The 27,241-nt window shown below is 54.4% G+C and overlaps 1 protein-coding gene across 2 annotated transcripts; it reads left to right on the forward strand.

Annotated features, from left to right (window-relative positions):
* Positions 1–1,831: 1,831 nt before the first annotated feature.
* ADAMTS8 (ADAM metallopeptidase with thrombospondin type 1 motif 8) lies at positions 1,832–26,438 on the forward strand (the record flags this gene model as incomplete). 2 transcript variants are annotated; one of them, XR_013997813.1, is made up of 10 exons in its annotated part: positions 1,832–2,557; positions 10,514–10,753; positions 11,526–11,661; positions 12,306–12,473; positions 13,391–13,692; positions 15,853–16,036; positions 18,467–18,639; positions 18,780–18,955; positions 20,735–21,620; positions 21,675–26,438. XR_013997813.1 is itself a non-coding variant. In XM_081123031.1 (9 exons), 9 exons carry the CDS (start codon positions 1,832–1,834, stop codon positions 21,303–21,305), a joined length of 2,676 nt encoding a protein of 891 aa, XP_080979157.1. In that variant the 3' UTR covers positions 21,306–26,438. The 2 variants fall into 2 exon arrangements, 1 of the variants encoding a protein (XP_080979157.1); XM_081123031.1 differs by having other exon boundaries at positions 20,735–26,438.
* Positions 26,439–27,241: the final 803 nt, after the last annotated feature.

The raw sequence follows: 27,241 nt of genomic DNA on the forward strand, positions 1-27,241 counted from the left end.
TACTCTGGGAAATGGCAAAGGTGCTTTAGGAAGCAAAGACCAATGATGGAAACGTTACAACAGGCCCGAAGCAAACAGGATTACGCATCGCCTGCCCCGGTCAACCTCCCAGGGCTGTCGCACCCCTGTGCTGGGAGAGAGTGTTGTGCTCGTTTTTGGAAAAGGGTTGAAGAGGCCATTCCTTCCATTCCCCTGCCTCTAGAAGTGTTTTGGGGGGGGAACATCTGAGACTCCAGTTATCCCTGTCTTATAAATTATCCTAGAAAGACAGCTCGGCAGCATGCCAGGCTAGGAAGTCCACCCTTCCTTTCATTTCATTCAAGGCCATCCTTCCCTGCTTCTGAGAAAGCAGAGAGAGGTGGTTCTGTAGCCACAGAAGTACTTTCGCGGCTCTGGGAGCCGCCTCGGTAATGGTACCAAGCCCGGAAAGTTTCACGTGCGTGCTGAACCTCCATCCCTGCTGGAAGGAGTTTGATGGGCTAAGAAGAAAGGTGGACAACCTCAGCTGTCAGTGCCCCCAACACAGGCAGGAAACTGGTGAGCAGAGAGGAGTGGCTCCGGAGCCTGTCCTTGGAGACCAGGACCCCGAATCCAGCCTCCAGGCCCGTGCAGGTAAGGGTGCCAGGAGGCGCTGTGTTTTGTGGTCTTGAGAGAGGAGTAGAGACCACAGCATTCCCTCCTTTGTGCTTCAGTCCCCTGTTCCAGGGGGAGGTGGCAGTGTGGGACAGAACGAATCAACTCTCACCCTCCTCGGCACCCACAGCCACCTTCCATGACGTGTAGTCACCCACCCCACCCCACCCCACCCGGAACTGAGCAGAGTTCCATGGAGTTTTCAGTACCAGACCTGCAGCTCCTGGTGACCTGGTGACCTCCTGGGGAAAGGCCTGCCTTCCTTCTGGGTGACCCCACTGTGACGCCACCCTCACTCCTGGTCATTTCCCACTGTGCTGGGTTCTGCCCTGCCAGCCCTGGCGGGGGCAGTAACAGCATCCTTGGTTCCACTGGCCTGGTGGAGACTTTTCCCTGTCCCCAGCTGGCGGTGAAAATGCGGTTTTTTAGTGGGGAGCATGATTTAAACAGGACCTTTCCCATCTCTCTCCGTTGCTTCACAGCTGAAAGCTCTGGAACCTTCTCGGGAGCAGACGTCTCTCTGCACAGTCCGAGGCCCAGCGTGACTCCGCCGGGCGCCGAGCGCTGCCGCGCGGCCGGGGCGGGGGCCCCTCGGGCGGTGCGTCCTGGGCCCGGGCCCCGCAGGAGGGAGCCCCGGGCGCCCGCGGGACGGCGCCGGAGAGCCCAGCACCGCAGGAGTTAACGCGGGACCGCGCGCTCGGGGGAGAGAAGTTGGAGTTGACACTCGGGAGGGTGGGGGGTGGAGGGGAGCGAGCCTCGCTGACTCCTGATTGGTTTTACATCTCATCCAAATTTTTTTCTCTCTCTCTCTCTCTCCTCTCCCGCTCCCTCTTTTCAGTTTCTCTCTCCGATCCCAGGGGAGGGGAAACGGGGATGGTGAGAGATCAAAAATAAACCTCTTATGTCAAAGCCGGGGAGGAAGTATAAATACGGAGGGCCGGGCGGCGCGCTCGGCGCTCCCCGCGGCGGGCAGGCGGCAGGGGCGGAGGGCGCGCGGCTCGGGCGCCGGGGCTCGCGCTCGGGTCTGCGGGCGAGCGGCGCGCGGCGCGGCCGGAGGCGCGGCCAGGCCCCCGGGCCCGGGCGCGCGGGCCCCCGGCGGACCCCCGTTCCCGGCGGGAGCGGCCGGGCCGCGCTCGCGCCGCCGGCACCTGCCCGCGCCCGGCGCCTTCTCCCCGCGCGCGCCGCGGCCGCAGCCCCCATGCCCCGCGCCGCTCCCCGGAGGCCGCCGCTGCTCCTGCCGCTGCTGCTCCTGCCGCTGCTGCGGCCGCCCGCCCGCGGCGCCCCGGCCCCGCCCGCAGCCCCGGGCCCGGCCTCGGCGCTGGTGGTGCCCGCGCGGCGGGCGGGCGGCGCGGGCGAGCTGGCGCTCCACCTGTCCGCCTTCGGCCGGGGCTTCGAGCTGCGCCTGGCGCCCGACGCCAGCTTCCTGGCGCCCGGGTTCAGGATCGAGCGCCTCGGGGGCGCGGGCGCGGCGGCCGGGGGCGAGCGCGAGCTGCGCCGCTGCTTCTTCTCGGGCACCGTGAACGCGGCGCCCGGGTCGCTGGCGGCCGTGAGCCTGTGCGGGGGGCTGAGCGGCTCCTTCCTGCTGGGCGGCGAGCAGTTCACCATCCGGCCGCGCGGCGCGGGCGGCTCCCTGCGCCGCCCGCACCTCCTGCAGCGCTGGGGGCCCGGCGCGCGCGCCCACCCGCTGCCCCCGGGACCCGCGTCCCCGGGCGCCGGCCCGCGGCGGGGGGCGGGCGGCGGGCGCGGGGAGGCGGAGGCGCGGGGGGCGGCGCAGGAGCACGGCGGGCGCGGGGAGTCGGGAGGCGCCCGCGCGCCGCCGCCGGGAGCCGCGCGGACCAAGCGGTTTGTGTCCGAGGCTCGCTTCGTGGAAACGCTGCTGGTGGCGGACGCGTCCATGGCCGCCTTCTACGGCCCCGACCTGCAGGTAGGACGCGCTCCGCCCCGAGTCTCCAGATTCTCCCCTTCCCTGTCCCCCTGAGGAAACCCTTCCCCTTCTCCACTCTCCCAAGACTGACGCCAAAAAAAAAAAAAAAAGTTTCTTTCTTTTCTAAGAAAGCGCAGGGACTCTTGGCTCAGCCTCGGACAGCGGGCTACCTACTGCCTCTCCCTGCAGGTCCCCTCCGGTTTGGGGCGGAGGTCCCAGGGCTTCCCCTCTCAGCTGCTGGCCCCATTCCTCCCACCCTGAACCCCCCGCAGCTCAGCGCTGGGCAAGCTGGACTGAAATGGGGTTTTTTAGCACCCCAGGCACCTGCCTCTCCCAACAGAGATGAAAACTGAGCATTTTGCAAGAACATCCACCCTACCCCCCATCTCTCAGCCCTCTGCTGTCTCCAGACCTGAGAGGCCCCGGTGGAAAGATGTGGCTTCTTCGTTACCTTGAGTACAGAACTGAGGTTGCCATAAATAAAACACAATGTTTGGAGGGAACTGAACCTGGAAAGGGGCTGCCCCACTTCTGTGCGCCCAGCTGGTTCTGATCAGGGGGCGTGGACTACCTTGCCAGCCTGGCCCTGGGCCCTGCAGAACTTGGCAGTGCCAGCACCAGCGCGGAAGGGAGGGGACAGGATTGCTGCCTGGGGGCTCAGTGCGGGAAACTGAGCTTCAGTGGAAAAGGGAGGGGAGAAGGGAGTGGGGATATGAACTCTCAGTTATTGTTCCTAGCTTGGTCCACCCAGCTGATCTAAGCCCAGACACAGCTGTCTACTGAGCTGGGGCAGGAAAACTATGTCCAGGGCATAACCCCTATAGCCAGCTGGCTTCTAACTAAACTCAGAGATGGTGCAGACGCAGCAGGAGGTGTCTGTGTTGCCCTGGCCCCAACATCTCCCCCACACACCAGGTGACATGGAGAGGCAGCATTTTCTCTTCCCTGGGGGCACAGAACCAGTAATGTGCCAGGTAGAGAAGAACTGACCTGCCTGGAGGTCAGATGCCCTGAAATGGGGATCCTGGCCACTGGGGCAGCTCAGTTAATGCCTTTCCAGTGATGGCCATCTTGGCTGGGGGCCCTGTTCTAGGCTCAGCCTGTGCCTGGCTGTTGGAGGCACTGAGCATTTCGGTATCACCTGTGCAGAACAGTCCAGACAAGATGCAGTCGGCTCTCTGTTTCTCACCCCATCTTTCCCACTCTGCAATCACTGGGACATGCATTCTAGTTGGGGGGATGGGAAGCACTGCAGGGCAGGTTAAACCGTGGGCAGGCTCCCCTGCATGCTGCCTGGCTGTGTTCACTTCTCCCGGAGCATGGTATGAGAGCTGGGAGCCCTCCAGAAGTCCGTTCATTGCAAGCTCAGAGCTGAGCTGCTGAGCCTCACCCCACACGTGGACCAGTGTCTGACATCTGCCAGGAAGTACCAATAACAAGAACACGGAGAAGCAGCAGAAAAAGTAATTGCCTGTCAGTCTGTGGAGCCAAAATGTCCTTCCTACTGCCCTCCTACCGTCTCGCTGTCTAAGTTCTTCACCTACACACTGAAGATGTTGGTTTTTTGCCTCCAGGGCATACTTGGCTTCTGCAGCCACCAGAGCCATCTAGAAGCAGGCTTGGCTTGGTGCTGGGCTCCAGGATGCCCAGGCCACTGAGCAGGAGGCTGGGCTGCGTTTTGACCCAAATTTGCTGCACCAGAAAATCAGCTTTCTCCTTGCAGAGCCGCCCAGGATGACACCTCATGTGTTGCCTGGCTGATGACCTAGCGCACACTCCCCCCCCCCCGCCCCCCCCCCCCCCCCCCGCATACATTCCCAGCCAGACCAGGTCAGGAGAGCACATCAGAATGGGCCTCAGGTACCTATGAAGGCTGTGTTCCTCTCCCTAGGGTGTCTACTGCTAGGTCTTACACCCCAGAGAGAAGTCCTCTCTCAGCTGGACCAGTCCTGCCACTTCTCCCTGCTCTCACTATGTCACAGCCCACCTGTACCCCTGCTGGGGTGGGGCGGGCTGAGGCACAGCTGTTTCTGTGACTGCCCACTGGCCCTTCAAAGCTGAGTGCTCACCAGCTGTGGAGATGCCACAGGATAAACTTGAACTTCTCAGCTCCATCCCCTGGGCTGAGAATGGGCCCGTGAGCTCAGCCAAGAGTGAATGTCAAGTCTGGTTCCCCAAGACCTTGCCTGCCCAGACCCTTCTCCCCAAAACAGAGAAGGGTCTGGGCAGGCCCTTTATAAGTAACAGGTCTTTATAAGTGACTCTCCAAGGAGTCTCCTGGAGACTTCATCACACAGATGGAGGCACTCTGGGGTGTCAGTGACCAGGAAGGGCATTATGAGGGCAAGGAGAGACTTTACTCCCTCAAGGGCTTGGATTTCCTCATCTGTGAAGACAGACACCTGGACTAGGTCACCTGTGAGCCTGCTTCATGACGAGTCTTCTGGAAAGCTCAGCGCTATGCAGGGACACCCCTCTGAGTGTGTTCAGTTTGCTGAGTGGTTTCCACCCGTCACCTCAGTGGAAATACCTGTGAGGGGTTAGAGGAATAAAGTGCCTGCCGCAGAGCATAGGTGACTCTCCAGGTCACGCAGGGCTGGGGCTGCCACCCACGTCCCTGAACCCAAGTGCAGTGCTGTTTGTGCCAGGCTGCCTTAGCTCAGGGAGGGCATGCGACTGTGGCTCTGTGGCCTCCTGACACTTGTCCATACTGTGGGAATGGATCCTTGAAGCCAGCAGTCCAGGGATGCCCCCCCAAGCCGGATACCAAGAAGAAACCCCCATAAAGGCCGAGAGCAAGAACCAGCCATGCTCCGGGCTGGTCTCCGCGCTGAGTGACAATGAAGTTTTCCAGAGCTTCCTACACTTTAGTTCACTTAATCCCTCCACAGAGGGGCCCCTGCTTCCCACCTTCTTATCTGGTTTCAGAGTGAAGGAGCCCAGACAAAGGGGGCTTTCTGAAAGGGGGGACCACCTCAGAAGAGGCCATTAACTCTGTCTGCATCTACTCGCTCTGGAGGAAACTGGAGCAGGAGAGGAGTGAGTGTGGCTGAGCAGCCCCATGCTCAGTCTGGAAAATCATCCTGCCAGGGGACAGCGGCGAGCTGAGCTTCTGAATTCATTCTCAGCAGAGAGGATCCTAGGAGTGGCACTCGGTGTCCCCAGAGAAGACCAGAGGTTCCCCAAGATGTCAAGCTACTAGCAAGTGACTTCAGGGAAGGGCTAAGTCACAGCCATTTCGTCTCCTCCTTAACCATATCCTCTGGGGGAAATGTCACCCACAAGTCCTAACGCTACGGTGACCATGTATCCTACTTTACCCAGCAGAGTGCCAGTTCAGTGTCATCTAATTGTCAGCAGTGTCCTGCTTTGGAAAATAACAGAAGCAGATACATGCCCCACTCTCCCTCACCACCCAAGTCTTCGTTGGATGAAAGACAAGTGTTGCGTGAATGTGAATTATGTTCTCTTCCCTGGCACAAGAATGAGTCTTTTCCATCTCTTTGGTCTGCTGCAGTCAGAATGATCGACGATATGAAGTATTTCCTAAGGAAAATGCCTCAATGTTCAAAGGCTTTGGTTCGCCATTTCCGCCTGCCCCTGCGCTGGGGGGTGGGGGTGCACATCGACGGCCTCAGGGCCAGCTTGCCTGCGGGCTTCCAGTGTTTCAGCTGGGCCGTAATATTCCTTGAGGCAGCGAAAGGGGTGGCAGTCAGTGTCATGATCAAGAGGATAGGCTTTGAAGGGCAATAGAAAAAATTGAGTGTCCTCGAGCAAGCTGTCAATTTCTCAGCACCTTCCTTTTCACCAGCACAGTAAGAACAGGTGTACAATGTCCTGGCATTGTGTTGAGGGTGCAATAAAATATGGAAAGCACCCAGCCCGGTGCCCTGCACACAGTAGGTGCTCGACAAAGCATAACTGATACTAGAGTTGCCTTCAGTGATGGCATTTGTCAGAGTAGGAGGGCAGTGCGGTCACATGCCATCATAGCCACCGCTGTGTCAGCTCTGCGGTCCCACGGCAGAGAGGTGTTCTTTTCAGTTTGCTTGGCTCAGAGTTTTACGCTTGACATCTTGAGGTTCTGATAAGCGTGTGCTTTGGCGAGGTGGCCTCACACTTGCTGTTTTTGTTGGGGGCAGCAGAACTGGCACCAGGTGTTAGACTGGTGGGGTCAGACCGGGCCTCGGTTCAGCAACCTCAGTACTTGGGTTCTGGCTAGGAAAGAAATTAGAGCCAAGGTTTAAACTATAAGAGAACATTTATTTGGAAAATCACAGAGGTAGAAAAAGTAATTTGTAGAAGAAGTAGGCTTAGGAAACAAGTTATAGAGGCAAAGGAAGGGCCCTTGGAGCTTGAGAGTGAGGAAGGTCAAGGTGATGCGCCTGGGGGCCTAGCGAGGGGGAGGGGAAAGGCTCCAGCTTGCTCCGGGTGGAAGAGCAGAGCTGGGTCCTCAGTCCTAAGGGTTTTAAAGGTGGAGTTTTCAGGGGCAGTCCCAGGGGAAGATCTCAATAGAATATTCATCAGTTTTTCAGGTGTGTCCTTTCAGGGTCGGGGTCTCCACTGACTGATTGTTCAGCGCCAGGGCAGGGGGTCATTCAGTGCAGCTGGTCCTGCGGTCAGCTGTGATGCTTGTCTGGTTTTGCTGCTTTTCTGGGAACTGGAGCTGAAATACAATAGGCCTACATGTTATCTCCAGGGAGGAGAGGTCACCTGGGGATGAGGTCCCACCCAACAATTGTCCTTTGCTAGGCGCCCAGGGCTTTCCACCCTGATGACCTTTTGTACCTGTCCCATGGTCCCTGCTTTGCTCATGTCTGTCTACCTGCCTGCCACATCTTCAGAAAAACAGACACAGTATAGGGCCCTCTCTTCTATTCTTTCCTTTTCCTTTGCTTCTTCCATCTCTTCCTCTGCACAGTCTCAGGCCCTAGAGAGATGCCCAAAAGGCAAAAGGAAGAGGGGGGCACAGGTCCCTGAGATCAGAGGGTTTCCTATGTTTCCACACTTCCTCTCCTTGCCTCTCCCAGGCGTGTGGCAAGGAAAAGCAGGAGGACCCGCAGTGCAAAGAGCAAATGAGCAAAGCCTAGCAGGTGGCACTGTGAGCAGAAGAAGCTGCTAGAAATACATCTGACCCAGGCCCCACCTCCCCCGGACTCCCACCCTGGTCGCTTTGGCTGCACCAGAGCTCTGGGGTGGGATCTCCTTGTTTGTAGCTCAAAGAATCAAAACACTTCTCCAAGCTGGCTGGGGAAGTTTCCTCTTTTCCAGGTCCTGGGGGCACCAGTGCAGAAGGAGACTCCCTGAGAGAGTGAAGCGCGACAGATCCCCAAGTCATTCAAAAGCAGGGCTGTTTAACCTGCTGGCTGGGCTGGCCATGGGCTCTGTCCAGCCTACCAGTTGTGTTCGTGGGAGGTCGACGGCTGTGTTGGGACCCCACCCTCCAGGGGCATGATCTTACTCACCTGCCTCCTCCAGCAGCCTGCACTGGTGTGCAGGGAGGTGTAAATAGACAGCAGGCCCTGAAGCCAGCCACCTGCCCCTCTCCTTCGTGGCTCTTGAGCCCACTCCCTATGGGACTATAACTCATGTCTGCCCTTTTGGCCCAGGGAATTGGCTGAGAAACAGAGGCTCACCGACTCAGGGCCACTACCCACCATGGCCCAGTGGTCCTTCCCCTGGGAAACCAGGCCTTGCAGGTGTCAGGCATTCTACCACTGTTTCTCAGAGGGGCCGATGGTGGGGATAGTGACACTTCCATCTTCAAAAGCTCAGTGAGACAGAAAAGGGGGGTAAGCGGGACAAGGTTTGGGGATTTTAACAGAAACACTGGGCCACATTGCAGCCCTCCTGCAATGGAGATTATCTTCTGAGAGAGCAGCCAGAGGACCTTCAAACATCCTCACATCTAACCCACTGCCTTAAAGGAAACTGCTCTCAAGCCAGCTCAGCCCAACAGTTAGTTATTCATTGTCTGGAGTAGATGCTATGAGCTACCTCAGCTGCAAAGGGGAGACTCCCTGAAAACCTCAGTGTTGGGAGGCATCCCAGTGCCCCACCCCATCCTTTGTGCAGCGAGTCTTTGGTTCTGTATATGTTTTTCTGGGACCAGTGCTGAGCAGCTGGCATCTCTTCTCTTCACACCTTCTTTGTAAGGCATCATCTCCCCAGTTGTGAGATTGCAAAATCAGAACTCAAAGTTGTTATGAGGAGAGCTGCAGGTTGCTTGGGAAGAAATCCCAGGAGTTGGCCCCTGGCCCATCAGACTCTGGCCCTTCCTAGAGTAAGAGACCAGGAGACTCTTCCTGCCCCCTGGGAGCAGCGGAGACCTGGACAGGAAGCGGCCTCAGCAAGCTCCCATTCCTCAGCCCTCACCCCCAGTTGCATAATGATGTGATTGCTTTTTCCCCTTAGGAATCCAACTCCAAGAGCAAGCCAAGTTTCAGCGTTGCTGATAAGATGTTGACATCAGCCTAAACATAGCTGGAGTACTTAACACCCTCAATAACCTGCCAACCCCAGTTTGTAGGGCTTACAAAATACCTGGCTTATTGCCTTCGAGGTGAACAGACAGATCCCATTCACAAATGATGGGGTTCGTCTGGAACTCCCATACATGGCCTCAAACGACAGAATGAATGTCCCCCTCTAGCCTTTCACGCTCCCTTACCCTCCTTCCACTCCCACTTTCCAGACCATTGGAGGGGAAAAAAGAGAGGCTTGCAGAGACAGTGCCCCAGAGAACGGGGCAGGGCCAGCGAGTGGCCGCTCAGCTGGCCATGCTCACGCTCATGTGCCTCTGCCCCTTTGTCTCCTCTTCTGCAAAATAACCCAAGAGAACTTACTTTTAGAGGCAGGAGAGCGAGCTCCAGGCTGGCCTCCTCCAAAGCTGTGGGAGCAGCTGGCAGCGCAGTGACAGGACAGAGGCCAAGCACTGACGTAGACTGTTTCAGCTGGCCCGGGCGGGACTGAAAGCAGGTGTGATCCTAAGCATCTGGGTCTCATTAGGCCCACTGGGTTCTCTCAAGCCCCAGGCAGAAGGGAATAAACTCTTTAGGGCTGTCCAGGCAAACCCCAGAAGGCCAAGCGCTGGGAAACTTAACAAGAAGAGTGTGGCCCCCGGAGGTGGACGCGCCTGGGCTGCATCCTGGCTTGGAGAGCTGTGTGGCCTCAGGAGTAGGGACTGCAGTGCCTCCTTCATAGGGTTGTTGTGAGCATGTGATGAAGTAACATTGGTGAAGTGTGGGCCCTGTGCCAGGAGCAGAGTGGCTATTGTTCGTAGTGATTGTCAGAACCAAGTTTTCAGGGTTAACATTCCATCCTCAATAGTAGAGGCTACCCCAGAAGACACCAGGAAAATGCTCATGGACTCTAAGAGGGAAATTCTACTCACCTGGAGGACTCAGATCACTGCTTCTAGGCTGAGAGTGGAGAGGGAAGGGGTGGCTGGTAGGGAGCCGGTTGGGGTCAAGGTCAAGGCAGAATAACCAGATTTGTCCAATAGAACTCTCCGTGATGATGGACTGTCCTGTCTGCTCAGCCCAACACAGTGGCCACAAGCCATGGACAGCAACTGACGCACTTGAAATGTGGCCAGTGTGACAGGGGAACTGTCATTTTAATTTCACTGAATTCTAATTAGTTTTTATTTACATAGCTATACACATAACAATCTGGTCAAGATATTAAATGCACGCGCTTTGGAGCCAGGCAGTCTGGGTTCAGATGCTGCTGTGCACTCATTAGATTTGGGGTCTTGGGACAGCTACTGAGACACAACTTGCTTTCATGTAAAATGAAGGGTCTCGAAGGTGTGGGTTGTCAGCAAGATGCTATTTATCAGACACTCAGCACAGAGCGGGCCACAGGGCAGGGTAACAGGAGGTGATGGCCGTGGGCAGGCAACGGGTTGGGAGGTCGAGCCCTTCACTGTTCCTGTTCCCTCCTTCCCGACAGAACCACATCCTGACGCTGATGTCCGTGGCCGCCCGCATCTACAAGCACCCCAGCATCCGGAACTCCATCAGCCTGGTGGTGGTGAAGGTGCTCATAGTAGAAGATGAGAGCTGGGGCCCAGAGGTGTCCGACAACGGCGGGCTCACGCTGCGCAACTTCTGCAACTGGCAGCGGCAGTTCAACCAGCCCAGCGACCGGCACCCAGAGCACTTCGACACGGCCATCCTGCTCACCAGACAGGTCTGGGATGGCTCCCGAGACCCCGCGGAGGGAGGGCGGGGGACCAGCGATCAAAGGCAGGGCCACTGGGCCTGCCCAAGCATAGGAAATGCCTCCCTGCTGGCCCCAGCTGGAGCCAGGAGCCCCGGGTGTGCAGTGAGGAGGTCACGAGGACAAGTGTGAGGTATTTGCGAGGGAAGGAGAAGAATCTCATAAGGGCTCTTTTCCAAACGGTCGTGACCAGCTGTCTGCTGAGGTCATAGCCAGAGGAAGCGGGCCACACCGCCCAGTGAGCGATCTGGAGCGGGAATTGAGAGAGGCGGTCCATCTGCGGGGGTTGTTAAACATGGGGCCAGGTAACCAGGCGGTCCCTCAAGAGTCCCCAGATCAGGAGGCTGCCCCCTGTCTGGTGTGATTGAAACGGGCAACGTCCTCAAAGCTAGAGACATGTGCAGAGCCCTGTTTATACTCAGTCCTCACAACACCCCACGAGGCAAGAACTGTTGTACAGCTCCCCATTTTACAGCCGAGGACACTGAGGCCCAGGGTATCACAGAGTGGCAGCGCCCACACTCCAGCCCCGGTCAGTGCTGCCCTGCCTCCCCACACAAGCCGCCCAGGCCCCAGCCAGCCCAGCACACACCAGCACAGGAGAAAGGTCCTCCTCAAATGAGTGTCCTTTGCGGAGAAATGGGGATTTCGGCTTGAAAAACGTCCTTCAGCGCAGGAGGAGCAGGAATAGGGAAATGTTCTCCTGTGTCTGCTCCCACACTCTCACTTTCTCCCCATGCAGAACTTCTGTGGGAAGGAGGGGACGTGCGACACCCTGGGCGTGGCAGACATCGGCACGATCTGCGACCCCAGCAAGAGCTGCTCTGTGATCGAGGACGAGGGGCTCCAGGCGGCCTACACTCTGGCCCATGAGCTGGGTAAGAGCTGCCCTGCCCGCCTCCCCCGCGCCCTCAGAGCTGCCTCTTCCAGACCCGGGCTCCCCCAGCTTCCCAGGACCGCAGCCCTCACGGTCAGCCAGGTCCCCTCATGGTCCTGGCAGGCTGGTTGTGTGCCAATACATGCTGTGCTTCCTCCGCTCCCACCCTGAGCACGAGGCCAAAACAGTAAAAGAGAGTCCTGGCCCATCCCCAGAGATCGCCAGGAAAATGCCCACACGTGAAACGGCCGGGCTAAAGTTGCCATGCCGTAGCCAAGCTAAGCGGTAGGAATCTGGGAAGATTAACTGGGAAGAGAGGGCGAGCGAATAACCGAGGTGAGCATGTCTCTGAGACAGGCTGAGGCAGAAAATGCAGGGCTAGCGGGGTTCCTCGGTGCTCTGAAGAAGCTTCCTGGGCGGGAGAAGCCCAGAGTGAAAAAATCTTTAAGAAATAAGGAGAGGACATGCTGCTCCCTCCCTGCCTCCCTCTTTTTCTTTCCCTCCTTCTTTCTCTCTCTGCCTCTCTCTCTCCCATAAAAGGGAGGGAGGGGCCCTGGGCCCTGTGGGGGGCCCTGGAGCAGGGTGGGGAGGGCTGCAGAGCAGGGGAGGCTGTTGGGGTAGACTTTGGTCTCTCTCTGTACCCAGGGCACGTCCTCAGCATGCCCCACGACGACTCCAAGCCCTGTGCACGGCTCTTCGGGCCCATGGGCAAGCACCACATGATGGCACCCCTCTTCGTCCACCTAAACAAGACGCTGCCCTGGTCTCCCTGCAGTGCCATGTACCTCACGGAGCTCCTGGACGGTGGGCATGGTAGGCATCCCTGGCCAGCTGCTGGCAGTGGAGCTCTGCCCAGCCGGCTCCTTAGATCACTGTGGCACCTGCTGTTTCTGGCTGAGCTCCATCACGAAGCATCATAGCCATGTAGGGTTAGAAGAGGCTTCAGAGATCTGCCCCTTGCCCCACGGCCTGTGCCACGGCCTCACCACCCCCACAGAGCATGCTCTTCCTTGCCCCATTCTCCAGCAGCCTGAGTGGCTGGCTAGTCTAGCTTGTTAGTCACAAAGCAGGTGGAATTAGCCTGAGGTTTGTCTGCAGGAGGTGGGTTTGAACAGAGCTTGAAGGGACAGAAGAATGTTTGCAGCACAGAGGAGGGAAGAGGGTCCGGCTGGAGTGGGACATCGTAGGATAGTTAGAAACAGCCAAGAGCACAAGGAGTGGGGGTGACGTGGGCTGGCAGTGTGCGCCTGGTGAAGACAGCTGGGCTTGTGGGGTAAAGCAGTGAAAACACGGTTTATTCTTGATTCCTCTGCTCCAAGGAGACAGGGACAAATATAATACAAAAATAATGGATTGTCCGAACATCAGTACTTTGGCTTTATTTTGCATAACATGGTTTTGAAGAGTTCATTTACACCCCCAATTATATCGACTTAAATTAGTATTACAATCAGCGGGAATTCCCTAGGTAAACTCTGAATCGTGAAAGATATTCTAGATCACAAAAGAAATTCTACCTTGAAGGTAAATTTTGCGACTGATAGTCAAAAATTGGACAAGTTCTATCTAGATGGTGAGTGTCGAGTTTTCAGATTGAGGTCAAGGAGAGCGTGACATCTGGACATTAAACCCTGTCAATGGGGATTTAAGGGTAATATAGGAGCCAGGGAGGGCTGCGAGAGGAAACTCTGGCCCCTTACTCGTGTTCCTCCGTTTCCTCCATTTCTCAGGAGACTGTCTCCTCGACACCCCCACCTCGGCCCTGCCCCTCCCAACAGACCTCCCGGGCCAGAGGGCCCTGTACCAGCTGGACCAGCAGTGCAGGCAGATCTTCGGGCTGGGCTTCCGCCACTGCCCCAACACCTCCGCGCAGGACATCTGCGCCCAGCTCTGGTGCCACCTGGAAGGTCCAGAGCCCTTTTGCCACACGAAGAATGGCAGCCTGCCCTGGGCGGACGGGACGCCCTGCGGGCCTGGGCACCTCTGCTGGGATGGCAGCTGTCTTCCTGTGGAGGAAGTGGAGAGCCCCAAGGTGAGGAATGGCACTTGGGGACCCAGAGGTGGGGTGAGGGGTGGTGTAGGGAGAGCTGTTTTTGAGGAGAAACCACACTGGAGAGCCATGAACTCTGGGCCAGGCAGCAACTAGGGCTTCTGAGTAAAATCACTCTTTTTACAAACAAAGCAAAGCATATTTATCCAAACACAAGAGGAGCCTTTGAAGTGAGCTCGTAATGAAAGGAGGGTGCCACCGGTGCCCCAGGCATTCAGGGAACTCCCACTGGAATTCTCTGGAGCTGACCTGAGGCTTGTGAAGGTGGCGATAAGCTTGAAACACTCCAGCCCAGAGACTGGCACGTGGGCACTCAGTCCACGGAAGCTGTTCCGAATTCTTTATCAACAGATGAGAGTGACTCAGAGGAGGAACATTCAGTCGAATGACGGGAAAGGGTTCCTATCCTACCCACGTCTGAGCTGAATTCGTAGAAGTCGGGGAATGAGAGCCATCGTGGGGGTTCCACACTCAGAGAGGAGGCGGGAGGAGAAATGAGACGCCTCTGACAGGCAGAGGAAACTTGGCCCAGGACACAGCGAATCTGCAAGAAAAGCCAAGGCAATGCCGCTGAGAGCTTCAGATGATTCGCTTCTTTGCCCTGCTCTTAATACTTCCAAACTGTGGGCTGATCGAATTTCTCTTACTGCGAGTCACTGAGCCGTCCCTGTGGAATGGCATCCGTGGAGTTAAGCAGCCTGGTCCCAGCCCAGCACTGAATCACCGGGGTGGCTCGGGCAGTCTCTCCCAAGGGCTGTTCTCAGTGACAAGTGTCCTCTGCACTGAGTCTCAGGAGCCTGCCGGGGCCAGGTGAGCCCCACCCTGGTTCTAAGCCTGGGCCAGGGTAAGATTCACAGCTTCACCCTCAGCCGCCTCTCACCCTCCCATTCAGACACAACTTCTGGTCCAGGGGTCACCCTCTCCTATAGCACGTGCTTCACACACCACTGAGGGCAGGGAAGGGGAGAGGCCCATGCAACCTGCGCCGCACCAGAGCCAAGCTCAGTGCCAGGAGAGGTTGGCACGGGAAGCTCATGGAATGCTATTTATCATCTAATACTCTATATATGACAGATATAATCATATCTGTATAAAATAAAAAACACCACATTCTTTATGATTATATATTCAAAGCAAAAGTATGAAGGGATTTGGATGAAAATTATGCCAGTGGTTTTATCTGGGTAGCAATGCTTTTTTTTTAAATCTTCACCCAGGGATATTTTTTCCATTGATTTCCAGAGAGAGTAGAAGGGAGGAAGGGAGGGAGGGAAGGAGAGAGAGAGACAGAGAGAGACATCGATGTGAGAGAGACACATCTATTGGATACCTTCCGCAAGCGCCCGGACCTAGCCAGGAATCGAACCTGTAACCCAGCTATGTGCCCTTGACCGGGAATCGAACCCATGACCCTTCAGTGTGCAGGCCCATGCTCTAACCACTTTTTTTTAGCACTTTTTTTTAAAGTGTTATTTTCTTTTTTACACTCTTCTGTATTTTTCATTTTTTATTTGAGCAAATATTATTTTTGTAGTTTTAAAAATTATTTTCATTTTGAAAACTCTATGAACCCACCAACGGCAGCCGTAAAGTTGGGAGCAGTTCTGTTTATTTCCCAGGGATCATCTGCCCCCTGAACTGGCTGGTGGACTAGCAGCCACACCTCCCAATGGTTATTTGTTTAGACCAGGACTTTCAACCTCGGTGCTAGTGACACTGGGGGCTGCATAAGTCTTGGTCCTAGGGGGTGTCTTGTTCATTGTTAGATGTTTAGCAGCCCCGCACCAGCTACCCACTAGAGGCCAGCAGCAGTGACCCTCTCCAGTTGTAACAACCAAAATGTCCCTAAACACTTCCAAATGTCCCCAAAGGACAAAACTGGCCCCGGTGAAGAACCACTACTTTAGGCCCAACTTTATTTATTCCCATAAAAGAGGCTAACACCAAGTACCTTGCTGAGGGCAGGGCACTGTTTTAGATGCTGAGCAGTCAGCTGTGAACAAGTCCAGCCCCTGCTGACAAAGCTGATGGCCCGGCAGGCCACATAGTCACGACACGAATGATTAGGGCAGTTTACTGAACTCCATGCCCTCCCCGCCATTTATAACTCAGCTCCTGACTCTGTGGCTTTGTGTGTTGCAGGCGGTGATGGACGGAGGCTGGGCCCCCTGGGGACCCTGGGGAGAGTGCTCCCGGACCTGCGGAGGAGGGGTGCAGTTTTCACACCGCGAGTGCACGGACCCTGAGCCTCAGAACGGAGGAAGATACTGCTTGGGTCAGAGAACCAAGTACCAGTCATGCCACACAGAGGAATGTCCCCCTGATGGTAAGTGCCACTTATGGCCACATCTGCCAGAGCAGCTGTTCTTGCTGCCACCTAAGATCCCAGAAGAAGAGAGAGCAGGGTGCATCTCCTGATGCAGAGCTTTCCTGTGACCCAGATGTAAATGGGCTCTGCGAGGCACCAAGTTTTAGGGCAGCCCTTGGTGACCCAGGACAGCTCCCCTTGTGCTGGGGAACATGGCAAACCCAGGAGAGGAGTAGCCCTGGTTGTCCAAGATGTAGAGATAGAGGATGTCACTCCCAACCAAATTTGTGTCGGGGGAGGAGGCTTGCAGAGGAGCTAGCATCTAGGATAATATTCCTCCTGGAGGCATCTGAACCCACGTCTGTGTGCAGAATGGAAGCAATTTCCAAAGCAAGTGTCAGAGCCAAACCTCCAACGTCTCCCCAGTCAACATCCAGCCCAGGGCGGACGGAGGATTTCTGAATCTGATCCTAGTGCACATTCTTTCAGAGAAGAGTTGCCCATGTTCCCTTGGGGCCATGGCAGCTGCCGGACGGAACCTTCCCAGGAAGCAGCCCTGCCTCCACCTCCCTTGGCATACTCCGACCCCTCGCACCAGCTAGAAAGCACACTCACCGCCTCAGAGGCAGGAGTGGGCAGCAGTGAGCTGGTGAGAGGGAGTCATTAGAAGCTGTTCCCTGCCATCCCTCTCAGCTCCCCTCTGTGCAGCTCTGGGAAGTATTGGCAGGCAACAGAAGACAAGCAGAGCTTAAGAGAGCTCCATCCAAGTGCACAGGGTTAGTGGCTAATGGGGAAATCTGTAGCTTTTGCAGTTTTGCAAGATGGGAGAATCAGCAGTGGCAGGGGGCTCTGGAAACTTCACCCAGAATTGTGAGTTTGCCTGGCATACGGGTGAAGTGTTCCTTGGAATTGTGAGAGTTTGCCTGGCATACAGGTGAAGCATTCTCTGGAGTTGTGAGAGTTTGCCAGGTAGACACGGACAGTAAGTGATACCATGATTTCAGGTGCACCGGGATGTTCTTAGTGCCTCATGTGTGGCTAGACTGTAATAGATGTTATAAATGGCATAAAATATGCACAGTATGGTCATGGTCCTCAAGGGAGTACAGTTTAGCTAGAGATCCAAACCCCCTTTACAAGGCAAGTAAAACTTAGTCTGTGAAGCAGAGACTACAGGCTCATGAGGAATCCAGAGCAAGGCCGAGCCCGGACCGGTCAGAAGCTTCAGAGAGGGAGATCTGAGCAGAGCCTGGGAACTGAGCTGGTGAGGAGGTGTGGGAGTATGGGCCGGGAGAGGAAGGGTCTCAGAGGGGCTCTGACCCACTCAGGTGGAGCCCGTGGAATGGACCAGCATATCAAGGGCAGATGACAAAGGTCCGTGAAAGATAAAATGGCATCTAGAATTCCTCAGTGCCAGCTGTTTTGCCAAGTCACCTGGAAAGGGTTTTCAAACACAGAGGCCCAGGCCCCTCAGGTGTACTGGTCAGAGTCCGAGGAGCGGGGCACAGTCATCTGAAAAGTCTCCACAGGCCTCGTGGATGTCCAGCTAAGCTGGAGGACCTCAGTAACAAGAGCAGGGTCAGTTTCAGGGTTGAGAAATAAAGTCTTGCTTCAGACGATTGTTCTGGAAGCAGCACGATGGGAAGGAGGCAGCTGTGTGTAGACACTAGGTCCCAGGTGAAGCCATGAGGCCTGGGCCTGTGCGGGGTACTGAGGTGGTGAGAGTAGACAGAGACATTTAATACTACAGTTGTCCTGAACATAGTAGGATTTAATGACAGCTTGGGAGTGAAGGGTGGAGATGCTCAAATGTTCAGTCTCAGACAGGAACATACAAGTTTCACCAAATGAAAATCAACCCAGTTCATGGAGGAACCATATGGAGTTGGGCTGTGCTGAGCTGGGGGTAATCACAGCACCTACAAACGGGGTCCCCTGTAGACACCCAGAATCACAGCATGTGGGGTGTAAGGCGAGACTAAGGGTATAAGGCAAGACTAAAGCTGGAGCTGGAGATCTGAAAGTCCACAGCCATGTGTCCAATGTCACTGAGGAAGTCGAGATAGAGCATGAGAGCAGAGGCCCAAAAATATAATTCCATGTGTCAGCCTGTGCCTTCCACACTTACTGAACTGTCCCGTTTTCACCTAAGTTTATTTATCTGTAAAACAGAAGTAATATTACATCTTCCTCAAGTGGAAAGGATACTTACCAAGAAAGCCGGCTGAGGCTGGATGCCCCTTTCCTTGCCCCTGTGAGTAAGGGTCCCACATGGACCTAGATTGGGAGTACCTAGAAATGCTGGGCCCAGGTGATGCTGGACCTGTGTCCTGGGCTCAGGATAAAACCAGGAGAAAGAAAAGTACCTGAATCTAGGCACTTCTCCCGCTAGGTCCTACCAGCTTTAGCACAAGGCATTGACTCCATGCCTTTTCTTATTCTTTCCAGGGAAAAGCTTCCGGGAGCAGCAGTGTGAGAAGTATAACTCCTACAATTACACTGACATGGATGGGAACCTCCTGCAGTGGGTCCCCAAGTACTCGGGGGTGTCCCCCCGGGACCGCTGCAAGCTGTTCTGCCGAGCCCGGGGGAGGAGTGAGTTCAAAGTGTTTGAGGCCAAGGTGAGAATCCTCCTGGAACAGAGATACACAGATGAGGACCAAGGTCACCTGCCAACAACCCCCACCCCACCCCATCCCCCAGCCATGGGCTGCCTCTGTGCCCACCATGCCCTCTCTTCCTTCCCCTTCCCCTGCTGCAGGTGATCGACGGCACCCTGTGTGGGCCCGAGACTCTGGCCATCTGTGTCCGTGGCCAGTGTGTCAAGGCTGGCTGTGACCACGTGGTGGACTCACCTAGGAAGCTGGACAAATGCGGGGTGTGTGGGGGCAAAGGCACCTCATGCAGGAAGGTCTCTGGTTCCCTCAGCCCCTCCAGGTGAGCCTCCTAGTAGTTCATTACCGAGGTCAAAAGCAAAACAGGCTTTAGAATCACATCCCTGTAAGTTCGATTGTAGCCGCTTCTTAATACCCATGGAGTACTAAGCTTCAGTTTCCCAATAAAATGTCAGCAGTCCTCCATACTTCAGAGTCATTGTAAAGAGCCATGAGATGGGGCATGCAAAGGACTTGGTACAGGGTCTGGCTCATAGAGAGGACCCTGCACGGGGCAGCCAGAGGCCACATGGCCAGGGATGGATCATCCCTGAGTCCACTGGCAGTAGAGCTACACTGAGCACCTGGGACCTTTGCCAGAAAGCAGCTCTTCCAGGCCTGTTTAGGGAAGTGCATCTCACCCCACTCCAGGTGAGCCTATCCTTCTTGCAGCTGAATCATTAGAAAAGGGGGTAAGGGAGGGGGCCTCAGTGGCCTCAGTGTCTTCATAAGTCTGAGCACTCCAGACACTTTCTTACAACCTAACAACCCACATTCATAAAGTTCCTACTATTTGTTTCAGTGCTTTCACCTCTGTGGCCTTGTTTGATTCCTAAAATCAGTCTCTGAGGCTGGCAAGGCCAACACGATTACTCCCCATTTACAGATGAAGAAACTAAGGTTCCATAAGATTACCTGACTCTTCTAAGGTCACACTGACCATTAATAATAGCCAGAAGGAGAACCCAGGCTTCTTAACTCCTGGAACAATCTTCTTCCTGCCATTTTAGGCACTTCCTGGAGAGGAAGGCGAGGGCAGGTGTTATGCAACCACTCTGGACTCCTCTGTATCTCCCTGTCTCACATGTCATCAGACTCAAGAAAACAGAATCAGCCCACAGCAGACAACCTGGGGGTCTTTTCAAATTTAAAATAAGAGGATAGAGAAAAAAGCCTGGGATGTGGGATGTTCAGATACTGGGTCTCGTAGCTGGCTCTCTCTTAGGCAATAGACAAATTGGCCCATGGATACTTTTACATGGACCTAAACTAAGCAGCTGGCCCCAGCTGGGCATAAGGCAAAAACAGTGAAGAACCGACTTGCTGTGCTCCTCGGTCCCTTTCACTTTCTTCCCAACCTGTATAACCCGAATGCTTTCACCCCAGAACATGAAAATAGGAACCAACTTTCCTCCAGCCACATAAAGCCCTATAATAAAGCCAAAGCATTTTCCCAGAACAGCACCCATCCACCCAGAAGCACAGCTCACGGTATCTGGGTGCAGCAGAAGATGGCTCCCCTATGCCCTAGTTCCTGCCCTACAGCCATGTTAACCAAATACTGAGAACTGACTGACTCTGAGGTGGGGTGAGGAGCCAGATTCTGGAATGAGCATGTCTGGAAAAAAAACCATATTTTTCCACATGGGTTTGAGCTCTGGGTATGAAAGTGGCCAAGCAAAGTTTATACCAGTGCAGAAAACTAAATGTGTTTGAGGTCTCATTTGAGCCAAGAGCTGCCAGGCTTGGCAGCCCCAGTGCGGCTTTCAAACCCCTCTGGGCTGCCTTCCTCCACGGGCTATTGTCAAGACCCACACATCCAAACTCCTCAGCCCCGACATCTGAAATGGAGTTGCCAGGCAGAGCAAAAGCCCGTGAAAAGCCAGTGTACAGACCACTCCTGTCAGCCTCGGCAGCTAATTGATTTAGAACTTCGAGGCAACTGCAGAATTATTTGCTGCTGGTTTTCGTCTGCCAACCCCAGACACCAGCAGATTCACTTCCTTAGGCTCTGGGCTAAGAAGCCACTGATCCTAAGGGTACCTTTCTGTTCCTGTCCTAGTTATGGCTACAATGACATCGTCACCATCCCAGCTGGTGCCACGAACATCGATGTGAAACAACGGAGCCATCCGGGGGTCCAAAACGATGGCAACTACCTGGCCTTGAAGACAGCTGACGGGCAGTACCTGCTCAACGGGAACCTGGCCATCTCCGCCATAGAGCAGGACATCCTGGTGAAGGGGACCATCCTCAAGTACAGTGGCTCCATTGCCTCCCTGGAGCGGCTGCAGAGCTTCCGGCCCCTGCCTGAGCCGCTCACCGTGCAGCTCCTGACAGTCCCTGGTGAGGTCTTTCCCCCCAAAGTCAAGTATTCCTTCTTTGTTCCTAATGACGTGAACTTCAGCATCCAGAGCAGCAAAGAGAGAGTAACCACCAACGTCATCCAGCCCCTGCTCAACGCACAGTGGGTGCTGGGGGACTGGTCTGAGTGCTCCAGCAGCTGCGGAGCTGGCTGGCAGCGACGGACCGTGGATTGCCGGGACCCCAGCGGCCAGGCCTCCGCCACCTGCAACAAGGCTCTGAAACCCGAGGACGCCAAGCCCTGTGGAAGCCAGCCGTGCCCTCTGTGACCTAGCGGGGCAGGGCCAGTCTTGTGCTCATGGACTCGGGGTGCTGGGATGCAGACAAGTGTCCCCACTGTGGTGACCCTCTGTGAGGAGGTGGTGTGGCTTACCCAGGCCTCACATTGCACCAGCCCCTCCGGCACAGGGAGGGGAAGAGAGGATGGGCCAATTGATCATAATGTCTACTTTCTAGTGAATGGGACCTTGCTTGGGTTCAAGTAGAGGGCATAGGTTAAAGGTAAAAAGTGCACTTGTTTAACCAAACAGCAGACTAGCAAAGGACTAGCCCAAAGACTAGCAAAGTTAAATGGAAAAAAAATTGTTTTCTATTTGGTTTCCCCTATAAATAATCTACCTCAGAGGGGAAAAAATTAGTCCAAGAGAGGTGTGGGGCAGGGGGTCAATGGTGAATGTCAAAGCAAGCCCCTAAGCTGGCTTTAAACGTGATCATGACTCTCTTCAGTATTAAAATCCACTGTCAAAAGGGCTGCAGGGCTGTGGAGAGCCACGTGTTCTCAGGCTTCCACCTGCAGGGGTGGATCCATTTCAAGTATTTATGCAAATGTGTCTCTGAACTAAAGTGTGATCTTGTGCTAATGTAGTGGTCTGGTCTGGTTCGGTCTTTCTTTCGAAAGGGCAGGGACCAAAAGCCCAAGGACAAAGGCTGAAAGTAGGTCAGCACCTTGAGCACACAGGGAAGAAGCACCTCGCCTGAGTCTTCTCAGGCCTTCCCCCTGGCCTCTCAGACACCCCCAGAATCCTGCTCATCCCTCATCTTGGCAGCTGTTCATTTGCATAATCCAGACAAATGGTCCTCACACTTTCTTGGGCATTAGGATCACTAGAGAGCTTCTTAAAACACAGATTGCTGGGCCCCTTTGTTTCTGACTCAGCAGGTCCAAGGGGACCTGAGAGTCTACATTCCCAACAAGTTCCCAGGTGACTTGGGGCTGCGCCTTGAGAATCTATGCTCTAGTGGAAACTTCCAGCTCAGAGGAAGAGTTGTTATGCGGTGCCTCTGGGCTCGTTTTTCCTGAGAAAGACTCTCCCCTTCCTTTCTGAACTTCTACCTTCTGTTCAGCTGGAGGTACAAGATCCCTCAGGATCTGGGGAATTCTGAGTCCCCAGATCTCTCCCTACACCAAAACCCATCCCCACTTCACAGTTCTGGACCCGAGCTGCTTGCCACTGCCCCAGCCAGTCTTTTCACACAGGGTGGCATGTCTCACCAGCCACTGGAAACCTACCTGAGAGGCTTTAAAGTCCCATCTTCCGTTCCCTAGCTCCTCATATTTCCCTGGCTCTCAGAAAGCCCCTTGCTCAGGCTTCCATACTGTCTGGTGTAGAGGTTATGTCGTCCTTGGTCATAACTAGGCGAAGGGAAACAGGCAACCTGAACAAATGACATTCTAGTGAAAAGAGAGAAAATATTTAAATTGTAATCTCTCTTTTGTCACCTTTTACCCATTTGTCTTCCCTTTAGCTTTCTCTTAAGACCCCTTCAAATATATGGTGACATGGTCAGGGAAGACCGTGTTCCCTTGATCTTCCAGGGAAAGCAAGACTTTATTTCTCAACCCTGAAACTGACCCTGCTCTTGTTACTGAGGTCCTCCAGCTTAGCTGGACATCCACGAGGCCTGTGAAGACTTTTCAGATGACTGTGCCCCGCTCCTCGGACTCTGACCAGTACACCTGAGGGGCCTGGGCCTCTGTGTTTGAAAACCCTTTCCAGGTGACTTGGCAAAACAGCTGGCACTGAGGAATTCTAGATGCCATTTTCTCTTTCACGGACCTTTGTCATCTGCCCTTGATATGCTGGTCCATTCCACGGGCTCCACCTGAGTGGGTCAGAGCCCCTCTGAGACCCCTCCTCTCCCGGCCCATACTCCCACACCTCCTCACCAGCTCAGTTCCCAGGCTCTGCTCAGATCTCCCTCTCTGAAGCTTCTGACCGGTCCGGGCTCGGCCTTGCTCTGGATTCCTCATGAGCCTGTAGTCTCTGCTTCACAGACTAAGTTTTACTTGCCTTGTAAAGGGGGTTTGGGTCTCTAGCTAAACTGCACTCCCTTGAGGACCATGACCATACTGTGCATATTTTATGCCATTTATAACATCTATTACAGTCTATGGAGCCTTGTGTGAATGGGAAAAAACAGCCAGCAGAAGACTCGGGCCCTTGGGTACAAGAGAGGCAAATGGGATTTCAGCCCCAACTGTACCCTTTGCTGGTCACATTTGTGTGGTGCACGGTGGCTGTCGACTGAGAGTTGACCGCTTTCCCGTCTGCTCTTCCCATCTGCCGACTCTTCAGTGAGCGGAGGCGGACTTACCTAAACATAAACAAGCACTCACGCAGGCATGCTGACAATGACTAGTGACACCAGATTTGTCCTTGCTGTGCATCAGTCTTGTTGAGGCTCATCTATGTTTCTGCGGTTCTTCATCTCCTTTCGTTTCTCATTCTCCCCAAAATTAATCAAGGCCAAGCGTGTCCCCTAGTAACTGCCCATGCCAGTCCAGCTGTGCCATCCCCGCCGCCTGCATCATTACCAGGCACGGCGTTTGCCCTGGAGTTCAGCTGGCAGCAGAGCCGCTGATGTGCGAAGCAGAATGGAATCCCGCTTGGCTCTTCCTCGCTGTGTGGGCTCAGCAGGCTCACAGAATACATACTTGTTTGTGTCTGGAAATTCAACAGCTGCAGCTCAGGGACTCGGAAAACAGATCTGCAGAGAGAGGCTTCATCTCTATTTCCCACCGCCAACCACGACCACCCTTCGTGCCCCGAGAAGAAAGGATGGTGAGAAGCTGTGTTTCCTCCGCTGAGAAGCGGTGTTTTCCAGTTGGTGGGCCTCACGAACGCTGGTACTGGTGCCTCCTGATGGGAGTCCCCATGGCCCCAACTCGGCAGGTAGTTTGGTCATTCATCTTTCTCCAAGTACCTGCCAGGGATATTTCAAAGGTGGTACATTAGCATCAAAGTTCATTTCCAGCCTTTTATCCTTAAGATAAGTGAATCCTTGTCTGGAATTTATTGTCTGCCTGTATTCCCCTGTAGCCAACCAGAGGGTATTGTGAATTTACAAAAATATGCAACACAATTCACTTCAGCAAAACACCCCTCTCTCCCAGGAACATGTTCTAGGGGTAATGGGGCCATCTTCCCACCAGCTCTGCATCTTGCTCTCGGATGATGTCCACTAGGTTCTAGATCCTTTGTGTTCGGGCTTTTTAACCCAGTGGGCCCCCTTAATGAGGACTGTTTCTCCTTCCTGTGATTCAAACATGCAGCGCTGCTTCTTTCCTCTGGAGCCCTCTTCTTTTTTCCAAGCTTCTCTTCTCCTGCAAAAAAAAGGGGCCAAAAAAATGACAAGAACAATAGGAAAGTTCTTAAGAATATGTTGGCTTTGGCTTTGGCTTGATATTTTCAACTCATGGTCCAGGGAAAATAAAGAGAGCTGCTTTGTCCCCACTGCATTCTTGAGTGTGTGAAGTGGTGAGGCAGTGTCGCTGCGAGGTGCCAGGGCTTCGCACACGGCCAGGCTCCCAGTGTCCGAGTCTCCCCTGGTGGCAGGAAGAGAGGCTCAGGGGCCCATAGCCTCTCTGCTCCACGTGCTGGCCTCACATCACTGGTCCTTATAGGAAGCAGCGGTGTCCCCTGTGCTGTTTGGAAACTAGAAATGGTTTGTCTATAAAAGTGAACAGGATTTACTAAAATCTGGAATTTGCTAAAGAGAATCAGATGTAGTATTATCCCTGAGTTTCCAGATTTCCGCTGCCACGGCCTTATTACTTCCTTTCGCCTCCATGGCGAGTTGAAGCTAACTTACTGAACACTTGGCCAGGATAAAACATGAGACGGGCTGAGCACGGGGAGGACAGTGAAGGCGGCCTTCTAGGTGAGGTTACCTGACTGTCTGACACCTGTCCTCTGTCCACCTGTCCTCTGCTCTGTGGAGAGTGGGAGGAGATCCCCTAAGTGAAGAGAAGAATATTCCCACCAGCATTCCCCACCCCCAGCCCACCATCAGCTAGACGATGTCACCCCGAGACCCTGAGCAGGCACTGCCCATGAAGGCTAGGACGGAAGGCAGGGGAAGGGAGCACCCCTGCCCTGGAGAAATATAAACAGGGACTTGCTCACCTATGATGGCCCTTGGCTGAAGGGGAGAATGTCTCTATGAGAAAGTTATCTTCCCCCATGGCGCGCTTTCCAGTGGTACCTGGCTGAGCTGCAGCTTCCAGAAAGCTGCGTGTGGAAGGTGAAAGGGAAAGAAGTTCCCAACCTAACTGACATTTTGATGGTTCAATCTGGGTAATCACTGAAGTGACATGTTGTGGTCATGTCGATCTTAGATTTGAAAAAATTCTAAACAGAACAAAACAACACACTCGGGGGAGCTAAAAGTTGGGATGCTGAGTGAGCAGGGTGGTTGGGCTATGACCCCTGGGTTCTTTCGGACTCAACAGCACCATGTCGGCCCTTCCAGGCACCTGTCTGCTCTCTAGGCTAAAACTTCCCAACAACCTGGTCAGACACATCACAACAGTGCGCCCCATTACAACTGTCCATCTTCCGCCAGGTGTGGAGCTCCTCTGACATTCCAGTTCTGAGGTAGGTAGCCTTCCTTGCTTAAAATCGAGTGGCAGCCAACCCACACCCCCAGAAACTAAGTAAAGGGGCTTCTCAGAGACACATCTCAAGTACTGGGGAGAGAAAGACGAGACCCTTGTACAAGCATGTTCTGCACAGTAATGCTAGTGCAGGGAGAAAGAAATACAGGAGGCCTCTAGGACACCTGTCTCTTCGAGAACATACTTTCCCTCAGGCCTTGGATTGAGCTGGTGCTGGAAGGTGCTGGCTAGTCTGCCATCCCTGCGAGCTGCCCAACCTGCCCCTGGAAGACGCACAATTGCCCCAGGAAGGGAGAGAGTCAAGAGGCCCTTCTCAGACCTCATCATTCCTCATTCCAAATAACGTGTAAGTCCCAGGCACTCTGAAGAGCCTGTCCTCAGCCAAACACAACTTCCTGTTTCTAAGAAAGGGAAGAAAAAACTAGTTGAAAGGGTTTTTGGACACTGGAGATTTCAAGTTTCTATAAACGCTAATGAATCAGACACATGTGGAATAAATTTCTCCGGAAGTAAAAACGATGCTGTGAGTTCCTCTTGCTGGACCAGAAAGAAGGAAAAGGGTAGCTGGGATGGGAGGTGCACCAGACACCGAAAGGAGAGAGAGAAGCCATGTGAACGTTGGATCAAAGAGAGGGTCCCAGTGATGACAAGGGTCAAAGGGTCAATGTGGGCCCTCCCAAGGCCACATCCTGAGCTTGCTGATTACTCAGAACTTCTCCACCTCTGAAGTCATACATGTAAATATCCTACTTCCCGACCACAACTTCCTGTCCTTCCAGATCCCTCACTAGCTCCCACTACACATATTCTAGGGACCCCCCCCCCAGATCCTTGGTCACCCCCATAGGCACCCGTTCCCCTGTCTTTATTTCTCCTCTATCTCTACTTTCCCTGTGCTGTTTAGAGTTCATGTCCCAGCACCTCAACTTCAATCTTGCCAACATTCCCAACTTGCTTGTCCCATTGACGCTCCGTGGTGCTCCACAGGCAGAGCCCAGGCAGGGCCAGTCAACTCTCTGCCACAGGCCCATCATCATTAGGCTACAACCAGGCTCCACACCCTGAGGGAAATCACGCCACTGAGGGCATAGTTACCACTATAAAACTCATAGTCGCCAATGGAAAGTCTGGCCAGCCACCCAAGCAGCCTTCCCTAGTCAGCTCTATTGCTACTTCTCTACAACATTATTTTTTATTTTCTCCACTCTCAAGTTCGTGATTCCGCCACATTTCCCCTCACTATGAGTAGATGACCTCACCTCCTTCTACTAACCAGAAATCAACACTGCATCTCCCATGAGAGAAGAG

This window comes from Miniopterus schreibersii (genome assembly GCF_964146895.1).
Source record: "Miniopterus schreibersii genome assembly, chromosome: 20".
Classification (NCBI taxonomy): domain Eukaryota; kingdom Metazoa; phylum Chordata; class Mammalia; order Chiroptera; family Miniopteridae; genus Miniopterus; species Miniopterus schreibersii.